Genomic DNA, 18496 nt, shown 5'->3' on the forward strand with positions numbered 1-18496 from the left:
CCCCTATCAGAGTAGAATATAAGCTCCATCACAGCAAAGATTGTTTCTTTGGGTACTGAGGTCCCAACACATAAAACAGTGCACAAGGCCATGTGCAGTGGCTCACGCCTGTAATGCCAGCACTTTGGAAGGCCGAGGCGAGTGGATCAGTTGAGGTCTGGAGTTTGACACCAGCCTGGCCGACATGGTGAAACCCATCTGTACCAAAAAGACAAAAATTAGCTGGGCATGGTGGCATATGCCTGTAATCTCAGCTACTCAGGAGGCTGAGGCATAAGAATCGCTTGAACCAGGGAGGTGGAGGTTACAGTGAGCCAAGATCACACCACTGCACTCCAGCCTGGATGACAGAGCAAGACTCCGTCTCAGAACAGAACAACAACAAACAAACAAACAAAACAAAACAGTGCACATGATAGGTGCTTAGTAAATACTTACAGAACGACTGTAACAGCTATTCTCCAGAAAGCAGGGCAGCCTCTCTCCTGCTAAGCACGCTTCTCACTGCCTAAACCTTTTCATTTCACCTGTTTGTAAGTCCTGAAATTCTACCAGTCCCAGCTGGAGAGGGCAAGGCTGGCTCATGATGGCTGACCTGGGGTAGGAGTTGGGGAGTCACTGTAAGTGGTAAGGGGACAGTGTGGCCACCTAGGACCGGAAGAGTAAAGCCTGGGCAGCGCTCCCTCTGACACACTAATGGGAGCTAGCCTCTGGGTGAGGTGCCAAGTGGGAAGCTTTAGCCCAAGGGTAGCAGGCACCTGGGAAAGGGGAAATGCTGAGAAAAATGTATATAGGTAGCCAGCCAACAATTCAATGCAACCAACATTTATGGGGCCCTCATTTAGGTGCCAGGCATTGTACAAGGTGCTAGAGATCTAAAATCCCATTTGCCAGAGTCTTTTTCCAGAGACTTCATCATGCCAACACAATAACATAGCACAATGACAGCTGTCCCCTCTCAGCTCACTCTGTTCAATGTTGATTTTAAACCTTTCTGTCCTCCACAAACCTGGACCACTCCCTCCAGTCTCACCAGGAAACTCTACTTCCTACTGCACAGCAAAAAAAAACAGAGATCATCAGACCAGACCACCTCTACTTCCTGCCACCACACCTGCAAATCTCCCTGCATGGGGCCCCTGCTCTGCCCCTTCCCTGCCAGGTTGGCGGCAGAGGTGACCTCTGAATTAGGCCAATCTCCCCAACTGTCCTCCACCTCTCCTGGATTCCTGGTCTTTTTGCCACTCCTCATATGAACAGAGAACCTTCCCTGCTTACAGCCTTCGCCCTAAGGCTGGGTCTCCCTTTCCTCAAGCTGTTATCTCTTCCGGAAACATCTTTTCCTCTCTCCCCACCTCTTGCTGAGCTAAACACATGAAGCCTCACATATGCAGCCATGCCTCTGTGTGCCTCCTCCATCAAGTGAGGGTCCTCCCCACTTATGACATGCCCTTTAACCACCTGTACTTCTCCTTAACAGCAGTGCCGGGAATGTAAATAATTGTTTATGTAATTAATTATCTGTTCAATAATAGTCTTCCCCAGCACGAAGAAAGCAGGGCTGGAATTGTGTCTTACATTTTTCAAGGTGTAGATGCAGAGCAAGCACTCAAATATCTAAGTCAATTAACAGTTGCCACTTGGGGTGCCATAATGTTCTAGATACCACAGGAGCTGTACATAGGTTGTCCCACTTAATCCACACAGCAGCCCACGTTTGCAGACACTCATTGTATTATTCATCTTCATATTTTACAGATCAGGAACCCAAAGCTCAGGGGATGAAACAATGTGTTCAAGGTACCACAGCTGGTAACTATGGGTAGGGATTCAGGCTTGTCTGCTGTCAAAGCCACCATGTCACATGCACATCTTACTCTCCACAGCTCACTCACTGCCTTAGATAAAGGAGGTGCTCGATCATGAGGGATCGATGGAATGACCAAATACATCATTTCCTTTGGTTTGTAGTCACCATTGAGACCTACAAGCAAGAATTACAATTCCTCTTTTCCCAACGAGGAAAATGGAGTTTGAGGGGTTCAAAGGGCCACACAGCAGTAGGAGGCCACGCTGGGCTGAAACCCAGGTCCTCTGGTTCTTTGTCTAGGGCAATCTTCTCTACAACATAACTATAGTTAGGCACTGAGAGGACAGGACAGATGAGATTATGAAGGAAAGCTATGCAGAAACAAGTTAACACAGCAAGCCTAATACTGCTATCTCTAGAAAGTTCTGCTCGCAAGGATGGCCCCTGGCTGGTGTCTGGAACATGGATTTCAGTAAGGCTTCCACCACCTGAACTGCTAAGAGTGGCTCACTGTGCTTAAACCATCTAGGTAAACAATGTGTTTTATTTTGTTTGTTTTGTTTTGAGACAGGGTCTCACTCTGTCCCCCAGAATGGAGTGCAGTGGTGCAATCTTGGCTCACTGCAACCTCCGCCTCCCGGGTTCAAGTGATTCGCCTGCCTCAGCCTCCCAAGTAGCTGGGACTACAGGTGCGTGCCACCAAGCCTGGCTAATTTTTTGTATTTTTAGTAAAGACGGGGTTTCACCGTGTTAGCCAGGATGGTCTCAATCTCCGGACCTTGTGATCAGCCCGCCTCAGTCTCCCAAAGTGCTGGGATTACAGGCATGAGCCACTGCGCCCGGCCAATGTGTTTTATGTGGAACACCTGTTTTTCTTCTGGAGTCTGGAATTTTGACATGTGCTAGATGAAGGTATCCACATGACCGGCCCTCAGTAAAAACCCTGGGCACTGAGTCTCTAATGGGCTTCCCTGGTAGACAGTGCTTCACACCTGCTGTCACAATGCACTGCTGGAGAAACTCAGCACATCCTGTGTGATTCCCCCTCGGCAGTCCTTTGCAGAGTCTTTTCCAAGACTCTTGGAAGCTTGCACCTGGTCTCCCCTGGACTTTGCCCCATAAGCCTTTTCCCTTTGCTCATTTTGCTTTGTATCCTTTTGCTGAAATGAATCATAGCTGTGAGTAGGACCATCTGCTGGACGCTGAATCCTGTAAGTTCTCCTAGCAAATCACTGAACCTGGGGATGGTCTTGGGGACCCCCAACACAGAAGCCTAACAGGAGATCAATTTTGCATTTGTTTTGAAAAGAGTGGCAGGGGTATGGATTAATGGTTTTGAACAGGAGGCATTCTAGGCAGGAGAAACGATGTAAGAAAAGGTAGGCAGAGGCAAGTCAGGTGTAGAAAGGCCTACACCTTTCCTTAGGCCGGGTACAGTGGCTTATACCTGTAATCCTAGCACTTTGGGAGGCCAAGATGGGCAGATCACTTGAAGGCAGGAGTTGAGACCAGCCTGGCTAAAATGGTGAAACCCCATCTCTACTAAAAATACAAAAATTAGCCAGGCCTGCTGGTGGGTGCCTGTAATCTCAGCTACTCGGGGGGCTGAGGTGACAGACTCGCTTGAACCCAGGAGGTGGAGGTTGCAGTGACCTGAGATTGCACCACTGCACTCCAGCCTAAATGGCAGAGCAAGGCCCTATCTCAAAAAACAAAACAAGGCCAGGCACGGTGGCTCACGCCTGTAATCCCAGCACTTTGGGAGGCTGGCGGGGGGTGGGGGTGGTGGATCGCCTGAGGTTGGGAGTTCAAGACCAGCCTGGCCAGCATGGTGAAATCCCATTTCTACTAAAAATACAAAATGTAGCCAGGCACGGTGGTAGGTGCCTGTAATCCTAGCCACTCCAGAAGCTGAGGCAGGAGAATCACTTGAACCCGGGAGGTGGAGGTTGCAGTGAACCGAGTTGGCGCCACTGCACTCCAGCCTGGGTGACAGAGCAAGACTCCGTCTCAAAAACAAAACAAAACAAAACAACAACAAAAAAAGAAGGGCCTAGAGCTATTTAACAAGGCTTGAACAGAATTGATGAGAAAATCTAGCACTGCTGTTACGAGGTAGAAGAGATGAGGGCTAGAGAGGTCCACTTGCTAGGAAGATCCAGTGTAAGTGAAGTGAAAGTGAACCACTTAGTCATACACAGGCCCTATGGGAACTGTTAGTATCAAGGAGGTGGGGAAAGAACTTAGCCTCTGGCTGTCCACAGCTAATACATGGCAATAAATATCTCTAAGGGAGGTCTGTGGGAATGATACAGAGAATTTGAGGCAACATCTCAAAGTACTGATTTTTGAAATAAAACACCTTAACATAAGGAAATCAGTCTGCTCCCAAATAATCTACCTCCCATTCATTAAGGGTGACTAAAATGTTCTTCATCTTTTTAAAACATCTTTGCTCAAGTCCAATATTCCCCCTCCATTTCTCCTATCTACCCCTCTCACTCCCTAGTGGGTTATTCCTGGAATAACTCCACCCAAAGTTTTAATCACTTCTTTCATTCTGCATCTGCTGAGCATGTCAGCCCTTGCTTTATATTAAATTATTCTGCCTTTAACCCAGGGAGGCATGGTAAGTTTTCCTAGGTTGCATCATAGATATCAACCCAGCCTCTACCTCAGAAATCCTAAAATCATGAAGACAGAAGAGGGGCCTTCATGGCTGCTGCTTAGCTTACCCCACCCATCTCCCTCCATCCTCCAGGGTCAAGGGTCTCCCTAACAGAAGCCTTAGAACACAGCCTGGCTGTTCTAAGTCATCAGCCTTAGTAGCGGAGAACAGGAAGGGCTCTGGGTGGTGGCTCTGCATCAGGTCAACCTTATCCTGCTGTGCCTTCACATTGGATCAAGCTAAAGTAACTGGTCTGCTCCTGGTGATCAAGCCAGAGTTTGTATTTTTGTTTCCCAAATCTGTTTTATTTTTTCCTGTGTTGGCTCTCTGCCAAGCACTATTCTTCCTCCAAAGCTGCTGCCTGCTCTGCCCACAAGTCCTGAAAACTAGACTCCTGCCCTTGAAACCTGGTCCATGGGGCCCCAGCCTCTGAGGCTGCCTGCCCCCTCTGCCTGCCAAGAACTCATCCCAGCTTATCCCACCATACCCTGTCCCAGCCTAGCTTCCCTACCCTGGCCCCTGAGGTCTACCTGGTCCAGAGATGGCAAAGTGGCAGCAATAGGCTAGTTTAAATGATGATCTACTCGCCCAGGTGCGGTGGCTCACACCTGTAATCCCAGCACTTTGGGAGGCCAAGGCAGGCAGATCACCTGAGGTCAGTAGTTTGAGGCCAGCCTGCCCAACATGGTGAAACCCCGTCTCTACTAAAAATACAAAAAATTAGCCGGCCATGGTGGCGGATGCCTGTAAGCCCAGCTACTTGGGAGGCTGAGGCAGGAGAATTGCTTGAACCCGGGAGGCAGAGGTTGCAGTGAGCTGAGACTGTGCCACTGCACTACAGCCTGGGCAACAAGAGTGAAACTCCATCTCAAAAAAAAAAAAAAGATGGTCTGCTCTGACACACAGCAATTCTTCCGCTGGTTTGCTGGTTTTTAATTTAAATTTGAATGCCTTTAGGCTAGGCATGCATTTTCCGGCTCCCCAGAAACCCCGCAATGCTCTGTGGCTATTAACCACATGGAAGGAGAAAACCAGTTTTACTGAATATCTGCCAGACTCCAGGCTCTGTGCATATATTGACTCATTCATCTTTCCAGCAACCCCAAGTGGCACACATTACTACTTCTATTTACCAGTGGGAATACAGACACTATGGAAGTTGGGCAACTTGCTCAGATTATATAACTACAACCAGCAAATCATAAACCCAGATTTGAACCCAGGCCCACCAGATTCTGAAGTCCACACTGCTTCTACTACACCATCATTGAAAGTAGCAGGTCTTGACTAGGCTATGTATTAAAGAGGCCCCTCTGCAGCAGCATGAAAAGGAAAATTGAATACAGATGGACCTGGAGCAGGAAAATGAGTCAATGCTTAATTAAGGTTGTCCAGGAAAGAGTCCCTGTGGCCCTGAACTGGGAAGACAGATCAGGACTGGCTGAGGGGGACAGGATAAAGGTGACTGAGGAACAGCAGCAATTTCTACAACAGAGAGAACACAGAGAAAGAGGCGGCCTGGGACAAATGTCTAAGGTGCTCCTGAAACATCATGATGAAGATTCCGAATATTGCAAATCATAGTGGCCAAGAAGAGAACTGGGTGAGGGATGGAAATTTGATCAGCCTTTCCTTAAAAGTGTTGGTTTCAGTCTTGGGAATGGCCAAGGGCTCAAGGAGAGAAGCACAGAGAATTGAAATCCAGCCTGAGGACCCAGCCTTGGCCCCATACCTGCACTTGCAGGACAGAGGAGGATAAGAAGCTGGAGGTCAAGGAAGGGAATGCTGGTGGGGACGGTGTAGCAACCTCCAAGGAGATAAGTAATAGCTGCAGCGTGGGCTGGTATGGGCTGGCAACTGAGGAGTACCAGGTCCTGGAAACCTACACAGGACAATCAGAGCCGTGCAGCAGGTGCACGGTGCCGAGTGAGGAGCGAGTGCAAGAGCTGGCCACTCTTTCCAGAAGCTTGTCAGTGAAAGAAAGAGAAGAGGGACTGGGGAAACATGGAGTCTTCTTATTAACAGAAAACTCAGCTTGTGGGGGAGGGAAGAAGTCTGTGGGAGGAAGGGAGGGAACCTGCCTCAGAGGGAGGAGGAGAGAGCTGACTTGGGAGTGTAGGTGGAAAAGGTGCTCTTGCCTTGATCTGGAGGAGAGCACTTTCTCCTTGAGAGAAAAAAAAAAAGCCATGGAAAAAAATTCAGAAGTGTTCTGAATTGGTAAGGAGGGAAGTTGATGGAGCCTGTGGTGTCAAGAAATGAGACATGGGGCTCTGCTGAAAGTAAGCGAGATGGCAGCCTTTGCTCCATACAGATATCCTGGGAGGGCACTCACTGGGCTCTGTCACTTAATACTGGGTCTCTAAGACCTGCTCATCACATGGATACTGCACAGTGTACAGACCATTTGCATTTATACTGCTATTGCTACAGCACAATCCAAGCATGCACCACCACCTGCCTCTAGGTACAGATATGCAAAATGTGCTCACCACTGTCACTGTAAACAGACTGAGTTCCTCTGTCAGGACTAATGAGTACTTTCACTTTTATCTCCCGCCTGGTCCTCCATGCCACTTACTCACAAGATAGCACTTGCTGGAGGCCATATGGGTCAAGGCTGCTGTGTGATCCTTCAAATAAAGCTTTCCTCTGGGCAAGGCAACAAATTCATGCTGGCCCCCTCCTGGGTGGTGGCAGCAGCGGCAGCAGTAGCGGCAGCAGCAGCAGCGGCGGCGGCAGCAGCAGCAGCGGCGGCGGCAGCAGCAGCAGCGGCGGCGGCAGCAGCAGCAGCGGCGGCGGCAGCAGCAGCAGCAGCAGCAGGGGCCTGCCAGCTCTGAGGACTGCCTCTGCCCTGCAGCATGTTCACCTCTGCCCCAACACACACAGATACTCACTTGCTACACCTCTGCTGGAGCTAGAACTCCTATCCAGAATCCCAGAAAAAGCCACAACCTGGGCAGAAAAAAGCTCTTAAGAGACTGAGTCAGACACTGACCTCTGATCAGTGACAAAGGTGTCAGGCAGCTTTTGATGACTGTCTCGCTGGTTCTCTCATCCTCCTCCTGCCCAGAATCCTGGCTTCCTTTAATTAAGATACTATGGGAAAAGCACAGGAATTGGAGAAAGAAGACTTGGGATTGGGTCCTGCCCCATCCCTACATGCTGTGAGGTCTTTCAAATCACTTCTGAGGCTCAGCTTGCAACCAGGTAAAGTGGAAGGAATAGCATGTGCCTCCCTCTTCTCCTGAGGAGGTAGTGAGAAGTTAATCAGATGAGATGGGCTTCTCGTAAGCTGTACAGTGTTATTCTAATTTCTGGATTTAAGCAAGTCCTGCTGGGAGCTCAACCTCTCTCTCCCAAGCCTACCCAGCACTTGTTCCTGGCAGCTCAGACCCCATGGGAGACGTACCCTGAATGAATTCAATTCGATTCAGCAAACATCTGTTTAGGCCTACTCCATGCCAGGTTCCAAGACACATGAAAACAGACACGGGTCTTGCCCCGAGTTTGCCTGGCTAGGCAGAGCTAACAGAGTGGTGGTTAGGCCAGAGTCTCCAGCAGAACTTGCTCCATGTTGCTGGGGACAGACCATAGAGGCATTATCAGAATCTGGGTCCCCTTGCTGACCCCTCAGATGGAGGAAGAGGTGGGCAGATATGGCTCTGTGAGAAGCCAGGGTGAGGGGCCTGGATCAGGGGGACCAGATACCTCAACGCTCTGAGCCTGGTCCAGCAGTGGAGCTCAGGGAGCTATTTACCCGCTCAGTGCTTCACCCTCACAATCTGAGAGACGTAGAGAATAAGCCTGCTGTAACTCATGAGGGCGTCATGGAGGACAAAAGGAGAACAAAACGACAAGAACAAAGAGAAAACGCTTTGCAACGGAACGAGCTTTACACACAAATAATTATTTTTCCTTCAAGGTCCTCCCCAGTAAAGCTGAGCTAATCAGAGAAGGTTTGTCTAAGTAATGAGGTGCCTTTCCCATTGCTAGCCTAACAAGACTGACTCTGAGGCATCTAGCTCCCCGACTGTGCAAATCATCCCCACTGAAACATCCCAGTCCCTATCGTTAGGACGTTCAGTGGACAGCAGCTCTTTTCCACATTCTTTCCATCGCCCTACTACCCAAGTCCAGCGGGTACTCAAGTGATGCTTCCTGACAGAGGGAAATACCACCATCCTACCCTGCCCGTCACAACAGGCCTCAGCCCAGAGGCCGTGGGAGAAGTCACCTTCTCCATCACATCCCCTGTTTCAGATGCCGGCTCAGACAGTTTCTCCTGCCTCTGTCCAGGAGCCAGGGATCTGAGAGTTGATCCATTCCATAGAGTTACAACAAAAACAGTCACTGTAACAAAATCAAAAACCTTTACAGAAGCCAGGCGTTTTCCACTTCCATCTTACATCCATCGTTCCTGCAGCAATTTCTGTCTTTCTAGTTCAAATTAGAGTTAGGGATGGAAGTGTTTCCACCCAAACCATCAATTACATCAACACCCCTGTTTTCAGCTTTGTGAATACATAAGGCAGAGCAGCTGCACTGGGATCTGAGAGGTCCTAGCCCAGCCTTTTGCTGCCTAAAATTATCTCGCACACACCCAGAACTGTTCTATTCCCAGAAATGGTTCAACTAATTTCTTTGCATCTTAGATCTTCCAGAGCCCTTTTAAAATGCAAGCATCTCTGGAGGAAATAATTATATTCCGTTGGCCCCAGCCCAGTTCTCACACAGCACCTGCCCAATAAATATTTACAGAATTAAACTGGTTACCAGATGCCTATCCTCACAGGAGGTGGGTCAGAGCCCAGGGCTCTGGAGGGTGGGGACTGTAGGGGCAGCCCCGGCAGGGAGCCTCGCCTGGTTTCACCAACCTCAACGCTCGCCTGGGAGGGAGCCTCGCCCTGGCAGGGAGCCTCGCCTGGTTTCACCAACCTCAACGCTCGCCTGGGGCAGCTCCGCCTGCCACAGCGAGATAACTGAGCTCTCATGAAAGTAAATCTGAAATACCCAAAGATGGAAACTTAGCAGAAGGAGGCCGAGTGAGCAGAGAAAGTCGGCCGGCCAGAGTGGCCCAGTGGGACCCGCGGCAAAAGCGTGGCCCCGAAAATTCTCAGAACCACCAAGACCCTGCAGAACAGGAACAAAGTGGAGACAATCTGGTACGGAGAACTTAGAATCTGCGAATTCTCTGGGTGCCTCTGGGCAACTCCTTCCACCTCTCGGAGCTTTGGTTTGCGTCAAGGCTCCTTAGATAAGCTCGCCTTCTGGGGGAGGGGGGTAGCTGCTTTCTAAAGGAAGACGCGCAAACGAACAGCTGGTGGAGGCTTCCATTCCTTGCAATCCTGAAGTTTCATTCTGGAGTTGCTTTGATTGGAAAGCCGTGCAAAGGTGGAGGGGGTGCCTTCGGGTGCGGAAGGGGGCCAGGGCCTGGTTTGCAGTGCGGGTGTGGGGGACGTGCCTGAAAGTCCTCCAGCCAAAGCACCCGGATGGAACCCGGTCCCTCCGGTCCACAGCCGCCCTCTGGACCAGCTCCCCAGCTCGGGACCCCCAGTCTCCGCCCTCGCCACACCTCTCCCCGGCTAAGAAAACCCGCTCCGCACCGCTCCCGCTGTCCCGGGGCCGTCGGCGGTCACCTGCGAGCCCGGGCCCCTCTGCCTCCCCCGGCCCAGCCGCCGCCTCGCGCCCTCCCCGCCGCGTCGGGGACCGGCCGGACGCCAGTAGGCGCTTTCGGTTTCAAAGTAACTGGGACGAGATGCAAAGCGCTCGTCGGTGTCCCCACCCCGGTCCTTCCGCCGCGAGGGTGCCCAGGGCCCCCCCCCCGCCGGACTCACGTGGGGCTCGGCGCGCGGGCTCCGCGGGGCCGGTCTGCAGGCGAGCGGCTGCTCCTGGCTGCGGCCGCCGGCGGCGAAGCGGGGGCGAGGCCTGGGGCGGGGCCGGGGCGCGGGCGGGCGCAGGGGAAGAGCGGACGCGCAGGAAGGGGTCGGGCGGAGGCTGAGACAGTCATCCAGGAGGTTGGAAAGCTTAACCTACCCGTTTCAGAACCGTTAGTATCTACAAGTCCAGTCATCTGATTTCCCTCACGTGCGTCTGAACTGTGGCCGTCTTGCTCTTCCGTCAGGCACAACGAGGCTCAGCCAGTCCTCTCCTGTGTTGACGCATTTGCGCAAGGCCTTGAGATCCGGCTCAAATCAATCCTTCCCGGACTTCCCTTCCGGGTAGTACAAATCTGCCAGCCCTCCTCTTGCTGCTGGCCCAACACCAGCAATCTCTGAGAGTTGCAGAGCTCCCCGTTAGGTCAAGGGTTGGCTTCCCAAACATCTCCTGTGGTCCTCAAAACCAGCTGGTGAAGTAGGCCTGGTCATCCCCATTTTGCAGATGAGCTGTCTCAGGACCAGAGCAGCAACTGGAGTGACGTACCCAAGGTTAGACACTCAGCAAGCTCTGCAGCTGGAACTTGAATCCGGGTCTGTCTGTCTGTCTGTCTGTCTCTCTTTATGTATTTTTTTATTTTATTTTATTTTTTGAGACGGAGTCTCTTTCTGACTCCAGGCTGGAGTGCGGTGACGCGATCTCGGCTCACTGCAACCTTGGCCTCCCGGGTTCAAGCGATTCTCCTGCCTCAGCCTCCCGAGTAGCTGGGATTACAAGCATGTGCCACCACGCCGGGCTAATTTTTGTATTTTTGGTAGAGACGGGGTTTCACCATGTTGGCCAGGCTGGTCTCATCTCTTGACCTTGTGATCCGGCCACCTTGCCCTCCCAACAGGCGTGAGCCACCGCGCTTGGCCTGCGCACTCAAATACGGGCTCTTTCGTACAATATATTCTCTCCAAGGGCAATACCTTCTATATAAATGAAATGGACCAAAATTCCAATTCTATCTAGATCCTTTACTTTCAGTTAGGCCACCGTGGGAAAAGTACTTAACTGCTCTGAGTTTCAGTTACCGTACTCATCAATAAAAGGGGAGAATAATATACACCTTGGGAGTCAAAAACTCAGATATGCACAGGAGCTCCGCAGGAAACATACAGGAGGGAGGCAGAGGTTATGGTCGTGGAGAAAGGAGGGAGGCGCTGGTGCACTGAAGAGCAGGAGGAGGATCTAGTGGAGCAGCCACCACCCAGTGCTAGCCTATTGTTACCTGATCTCTTATTTCTCAAAAGAGCCAGAAATCCAGATCCAAACCTTTTTTGGTTGGTGAGTTAGATGAACCGCTCCGTGGGGGAGATACACTGGTGGGTGTTGCTTTGGGACTCTAGATCTGTCTCATAATCTTCTCATGAGAATTAAATGAGATGGCACTCCTGTACGCCTGACACAGAGTAGGTGCTTAGTGAACCCAAGTTCTCCTCCCTGTTCTGCCACACACTATACTTTCCCTCTCTTTTTGTGTGTGTGTGTATTTTTTGAGAGAGGTTCTCACTCTGTCACCCAGGCTGGAGTGCAGGGGCATGATCACAGCTCTCTGCAGGCTGGATCTCCTGGGCTCAAGTAATTCTGCCGCTTCAGCCCCCAGAGTAGCTGGGACTACAGGCACACACCAGTACGCCCAGCTCCCCCAGCTCCTTTTTTTTTTTTTTTTAAAGAGATGGAGACTTACTATGTTGCCCAGGCTGGTCTCAAACTCCTGGGTTTAAGCGATCCTCCCACCTCAACCTCCCAAAGTGCTGGGATTAAATGTGCAAGCCACTACGTCCCACCCACTTTCTCTTACAATTGCCTGCTTCTTGCCTCTCTCCTCATTACTTCCAAGCATGATAAAGTTGATACTGTTTTTTAGAAGTTATATCTCCTTTCACTGGCTGGAACATCAGTGTCTAGTATGCATACATCCAGGTATGCTCAGAATCCCTGGTCCTGTCATTGACTGTAATTTGCTTCTCTCTCCTACTCCTCTCCCCACCAACTGAATAAAGCAGTCAATTGTTCCAAAAATTACATCCAAGCCTTAAATATGATGGAATAAAACCTGGGATAGAGAGGTGGATCTTTATTGTGGTGGGAAATGGGGGCCGCATAACTCGAGGGCTGAGTCTAAGTGGAAAGGGTAAAGGAATTTTAGACGGGTATTAGTCAGAAGTCAGTAACATAGTCCCAATTCCCTTGTTGATCATAAAGTGGAATTTGAATCCTGTATTTACATAAATGCACATATAAAAAACATTAAATACCTTCAAGTGATAACTAACGTTTATTAAGGTTTTTAGGTTTTTTTTTTTTTAGATGGAATCTCGCTCTGTCACCCAGGCTAGAGTGCAGTGGTGCGATCTTTGCTCACTGCAACCTCCACCTCCTGGGTTTAAACGATTCTTCTGCCTCAGCCTCCGGAGTAGCTGGGACTATAGGCGTGCACCACCACACCGAGCTAATTTTTGTATTTTTAGTAGAGATGGAATTTCGCCATGTTGGCCAGGCTGGTCTCAGATTCCTGATCCCAAGTGATCCACCCACTTCGGCCTACCAAAGTGCTGGGATTACAGGCATGAGCCTCCACGCCTGGCCTATTAAGTTTTATATACCAGGTACTGTGCTCAGCGTTTTTTTGTATTAACTCATTTAATAATCAACTCCATTTTATAGATGGAAAATCTTATCTATTGAGCAATTTGCCCAGAATCACAAAATTCTTAGTTTGAGAGAGGCAGAATTTGAATTCTGGGAAGTCTGGTTCTGGTAGGGTATCTCCTAGCCACGATACCCTACCCCTCAAATAAATGACGGGTGTGAATTCAAACAAAACAACTTAAAGACAAATTTTAGTACTTTTAGTGTTTTGAAAATATTCAGCATTAAGTTCAACATTATATCTAACATTGAACAGAATCCAACCTTCAAACTAAATTCAGCTACAAAATAAGACCAGGGCTGAACTATACACTACAGTTTTATGCAGAAGAAAAGCGCTAACCCTTTTGTCTGTTGCTTCTAGACACCGTAAGATTGCCCCAGACGCCCGAAGACATGGATTTCAGCTGTTTAATTTGCTGTATAAATTAGGATGAGAGACTGCAGCCCTCGCTGCCAATGTAAAGATGGTGCTGATGGAGAGGTGAGGACGCCGCCTACTGGAATAGTAGATGGATGCATTATCTTCCTCAGCCTGCTCCTCTGTGACGAGACTGATCAATGTAGTGAGTTAGTTAGCAGGGCAAAAGTTCATACTTCCCATCACCTAGAGATCAGTGAGATCAGATAAGGAGGGAAAATCCTCTCCTTGGGCCATAGATTGCGACTCTGACTCCATTGCAAGTTACAATGGAAAGTCTTTGTCTGTAATAGAACCACACGTGGAAAATGTGATACACTGTAGCAGCAAACCACTTCCAGGCAAAATGCAGATCTCAGGGTCTTGTGCACAGAGAATACTCAGCTTGCTCACTAAGTAGGTGTTAGATTGAGACAATAAATGAATGACTGGTCCCTCTGCTTCCATCAAATGACCTTTAGTTCAGCTCTGCCTGTCAGTGTGCTGACCACCACAAGAAGGAAGGCAGGGAGTACTGGGATGGGGCAGGGACCGATGTAAATTTTTTAAGCCTCCCTTTGCAAAAGAGCCTGTGTATGTGCATTCAGCAGCTGCACCTTTAACTTAAGAGCTTAAGAAAAAAACATGTTTCTTTTGTTCTACCTTGTTTTATTCGATTGTCATTTACTGTGTTATAGGGTCAGCACCAGTTTGAAAAAAGCAGACCTGTACTGTTCCTATGGTCATATATTATGTATTTATTCCAGGGGATCCCCTGCTTGATACACAAACACACCCTTCTTTATTCCTGTTTATGGTTTGATTGTCTGATGGTCAGCCTTGGCTGGAGAAATGAGATTTTTATTGTTTTTAAATTAGGCCTCCTGTCTTCATTGTACACCTGGCTAAGTATGAATTCTGTCCTCTTTGCCAGTTTCTTTAATAAGATTCACACATGCAATTCCTATCCCTACTAGGAAAACATTTTAACATATTAATTCTGCATAATCACCAGAAGCCATTACAATATAGATTTAAAAGTTATTGTTTAGCCTTAGGAATCATGAAGTAAGATAATAGGTTTGATTGGCACAGTTTGGTCTTAGATTTTGTAATAGGTTGGTAACAAGGAAGACCATTTATTTGGTATTTATTTTTGAGAATGGTGCTTACTCTATATGCTGAGATTTCAAGCAATGATCTTGGAACCCTGGTTAGTCACATCTTCCATTTCACAGAAAACAGGACAGAAGCATTAGAAAGAAAGGCATAAGCTCAGGAAGGGCCCATCCTAGGAAAAATCACAAAGTTCAAGGGTCTTTGACTCTAATCACACCTCAGTATTCCATGACCTTGCCACTTCTATCCTGTGAAATCCCATGCTACTTTCTGTTGGCACAAATGGGGGCCTCTCATTGTGATACAGGTTTTGTACAGCCCTTCCAGTTCCATACTTCTTCTTCCTTGTTTAAACAACTTTACTGATGTACTTTTAATAAGATTCACCCAATTGATGAATTTTAGTAAATGTATACAGTTGTGCAGCCATAACCACAATGAAATTTTAGAACAAATCCATCACCCCCTGTGTCCATTTGCAGTCAGTCCACAACCCCAGCCCTGGCCTCAGGCAAGAGATCTCCTTTGTCGCTATAACTTTGCATTTTTTTGAAAATTAATATAAATAAGGCCAGGCGCCGTGGCTCACGCCTGTAAATTCCAGCACTTTGGGAGGTCGAGGCAGGTGGATCACAAGGTCAGGAGTTCAAGACCAGCCTGGCCAACATGGTGAAACCCTGTCTCTACTAAAAATACAAAAAAGTAGCCGGGCATGGTGGCAGGCACCCATAATCCCAGCTACTCCGGAGGCTGAGGCAGGATTATCGCTTGAACCCAGGAGGTGGAGGTTGTGGTGAGCCGAGATGACACCATTGCACTCCAGCCTAGGCAACAAGAGCGAAACTCCATCTAAAAAAAAAAAAAAGAAGATTAATATGAATAAATATGTAGCATTTTGTGTCAAGTAGGAAAATACTTTTGTCATTGATCCATGTTGGTGCATAAGTCATTAGTGTGTTCTTTCTTGTTGACTACCTCATACCATGCATAAAAATTAACCACATGGAGCATAAGATCTAAATATAAGAACAAAACTATAAATTTCTAGAAAAAAACCACCTGAAAATATATCACCAAAGCATGATCCATAATAGAAAAATTGTATTGGTAGACCATTTTGTTTATTCCCCAGCTGATAGACATTTGGATTATTTCTAGTTTTTACAATTATAAATAATGCTGCTGTGAACATTTGAATAGAAGTTTTTGTGTGCACATACATTTTCATTTCTCTTTAGGTAGATGCCTAGGAGTAAAATTAATGGGTTGTATTGTAAGTGTACATTTAGTCTTTCAGATGTTGCCGAATAGGTTTCCAAAGTAGTTGTATCATACTACATTTCTACCATCCATGTAAGAGGGTTCCAGTTTCTTCACATCCCTGACAACACTTGCTATTGTCAGTCTTTTTAATATTAGCTATTCTAGTGGGTGTTACAGGTAGCTCATTGTGGTTTTACTTTGCATTTCCTTTATGACTAATGATGTGATCATCTTTTATGTACTTATTTTCCATTTGCATATCTTCTTCAGCAAATGTCTATCCAAATCTTCCACCACCCCACTCTTTTTGTTCTATTATTGATTTGAAAGAGCACTTATATTTGAATTGTAAGAGTTCCTTATATATTCTGGATACAAATCTTTGATCAGACATATGTTTTGCAAATATTTTCTCCTGACCAATGGCTAACCTTTTCATTTTCTTGTGTCTTTTGAAAAGGAACATTTTTAATTTTGATGAAATATAATTTATCAATTTTTTCTATTATGGATCATGCTTCAGTGATATATTTTCTTATTTTTTTTCTAGAAAGTTATATTTTTGTTCTTTTTTGTTTATTTTTTATTTATTTATTTTTTTTGAGACAGAATCTCACCCTGTCGCACCCAAGCTGGAGTACGGTGGCGCGATCTTGGCTCACTGCAACCTCCACCTACTGGGTTCAAGTAATTCTCCTGCGTCAGCCTCCCGAGTACCTGGGATTACAGGCGTTTGCCACACACCCGGCTAATTTTTGTATTTTTAGTAGAGACAGGGTTTCACCATATTGGCCAGGCTGGTCTCAAACTTCCAACCTGAGGTGGTCCGCCCGCCTCGGGCTTCCAAAGTGCTGGGATTACAGGTGTGAGCCGCCGTGCTCGGCCATTTTTGTTCTTATATTTAGGTCTGTGTTCCATCTCCTGTTTATTTTTATGCATGATGTGAAGTAAGGATCAAGGTTTATTGGAGGTTTTTTTTGTTTTGCATGCAGATATTCTATCATTTCTGCCATTGAATTACACTGACACTTTCATTGAAAATTAGTTGATCACATATGTATGAGTCTATTTCTGGACTCTATTTTGTTCCATTGATCTATATGTCCATCATTGCACCAATATCACAATCTCGATTATTGCATCTTTATAACAAATATGGAAATCAGTTAGTGCCAATCACCCAATTTTGTTCTTCTTCAAAATTGTTTTGTCTATTTTAAGTTAGGAGTTGATGCCTGTTTTCGTAAATAAAGTTTTATTGACGCATAGCTATGTCTATCCATTTATGTATTTTCTCTGGCTGTTTTTGAACTAAAATGGTAGAGGTCAGGAGTTGCAACAGTTTGTGGACCACAAAGCCTAACATATTTACTATTTGGCTATTTATAGAAAAAGTTCACTGGCCCCTGTTCTAGGTCCTTTGCATTACCATATAAATTTCAAAATTAGTTTGCCAATCTGTGCAAAATAAGCCTGCTAGGATTTTTATACGAATTAGATTGAATCTATAAATCAGTTTGAGGAGAAATGCCATTTTAACAATATCAAGTCTTCCAATCCATGAAGTTAGTTATTTAGGTCTTATTTCTCTCAGCAATATAGTTTTTTGTGGACAAGTCTTGCACATTTTTGTTTATTCCTAAATATTTTTTCTTTTTGATACTATCATGAATAAAGTTTTCTTAATTCCATTCTCAGATGACTTGTTGCCATTATATAAAAATACAATTGATTGTACATTGATCTTGTATGCTCTGATTTTCTTAAGCTTGCTTACTATTCTAGTTTTTGCAGGTTTCTTGGGATTTTTTACATGCAATTTCATGTCATCTGCACATAAAAACAATTTTAGTTTTTGCTTTCCAATCTGTATACTTTTTTCTTGCCTATTGCACTGGCTATAACCTCCAGCAAACCACTGAATAGAGTTGTGAGTGCAGACATCCTTGCCTTGATTCCCATCCTGAGGGGAAGCATTCCTAGTTTTCTAAGTTTTAATCATGAATAGGTGTTGGATTTTGTCAAATATCTTTTCTGTGTCTATCAACATAATCATATGGCTTTTCTTCCCTTATTTTATTAATATGATATATTGCAATGATTCTCAACTGGAGGTGATTTTGCTCCTTATGGGACATTTGACCATGTCTGGAGACATTTTTGATTGTCAAACTGGGGAGGTGGGTTCTACTGGTATCTGGTGGGTAGAGGCTGAGGATTCTGTTCAACATTCTAAATGCACAACAAAGGATTATCTAACCTAAAATGTCAGTAGTGCTGATATTGAGAAATATTTCATGTGCACATGAAAACAATGTTTATTCTGCTGTTGGGTAGAATGATCCCACATTTCAATTAGGTAAAGGTGTGTTATTCAAGTCATAGGCTGCAATCAAGGTGTTAGCTGGGTTCTGGTCATCTCAAGACCCAGCTGGGGAAGGAGCCATTTTCAAGTGCACATGGTTGTTGGCAGGATTCAGTTCCTGGCAGGTTGTTGAACTGAAGGCCTGAGTTCTTTGCTGGCTGTTAGCAAAAGGCTGGCTTCAGCTCTTTGTCACATTAGAGGTTCCTTAATTCTGTTGGCTTTTGTCATAAATGTATCCCCATCTGCTGGTAGCTCCTCCTCTGGCTTCGTAGCACTGCTATGGGTTATTTTGGTTTTTCT

The 18496-nt window shown here is 46.8% G+C and overlaps 1 protein-coding gene across 1 annotated transcript in view; it reads right to left on the reverse strand.

Annotated features, from left to right (window-relative positions):
• TRAF5 (TNF receptor associated factor 5) overlaps positions 1-10590 on the reverse strand; it is a 48691-nt gene extending 38101 nt beyond the window's left edge. Inside the window, exon 1 of the mRNA XM_032136821.2 lies at positions 10313-10590. Coding sequence (XP_031992712.1) covers positions 10313-10548 — 236 coding nt within the window. The 5' untranslated portion in view covers positions 10549-10590. The remainder of the gene's footprint in view (positions 1-10312) is intronic.
• Positions 10591-18496: the final 7906 nt, after the last annotated feature.

Source organism: Hylobates moloch, unplaced genomic scaffold (assembly GCF_009828535.3).
Source record: "Hylobates moloch isolate HMO894 unplaced genomic scaffold, HMol_V3 SCAFFOLD_18, whole genome shotgun sequence".
Taxonomy (NCBI): Eukaryota; Metazoa; Chordata; class Mammalia; order Primates; family Hylobatidae; genus Hylobates; species Hylobates moloch.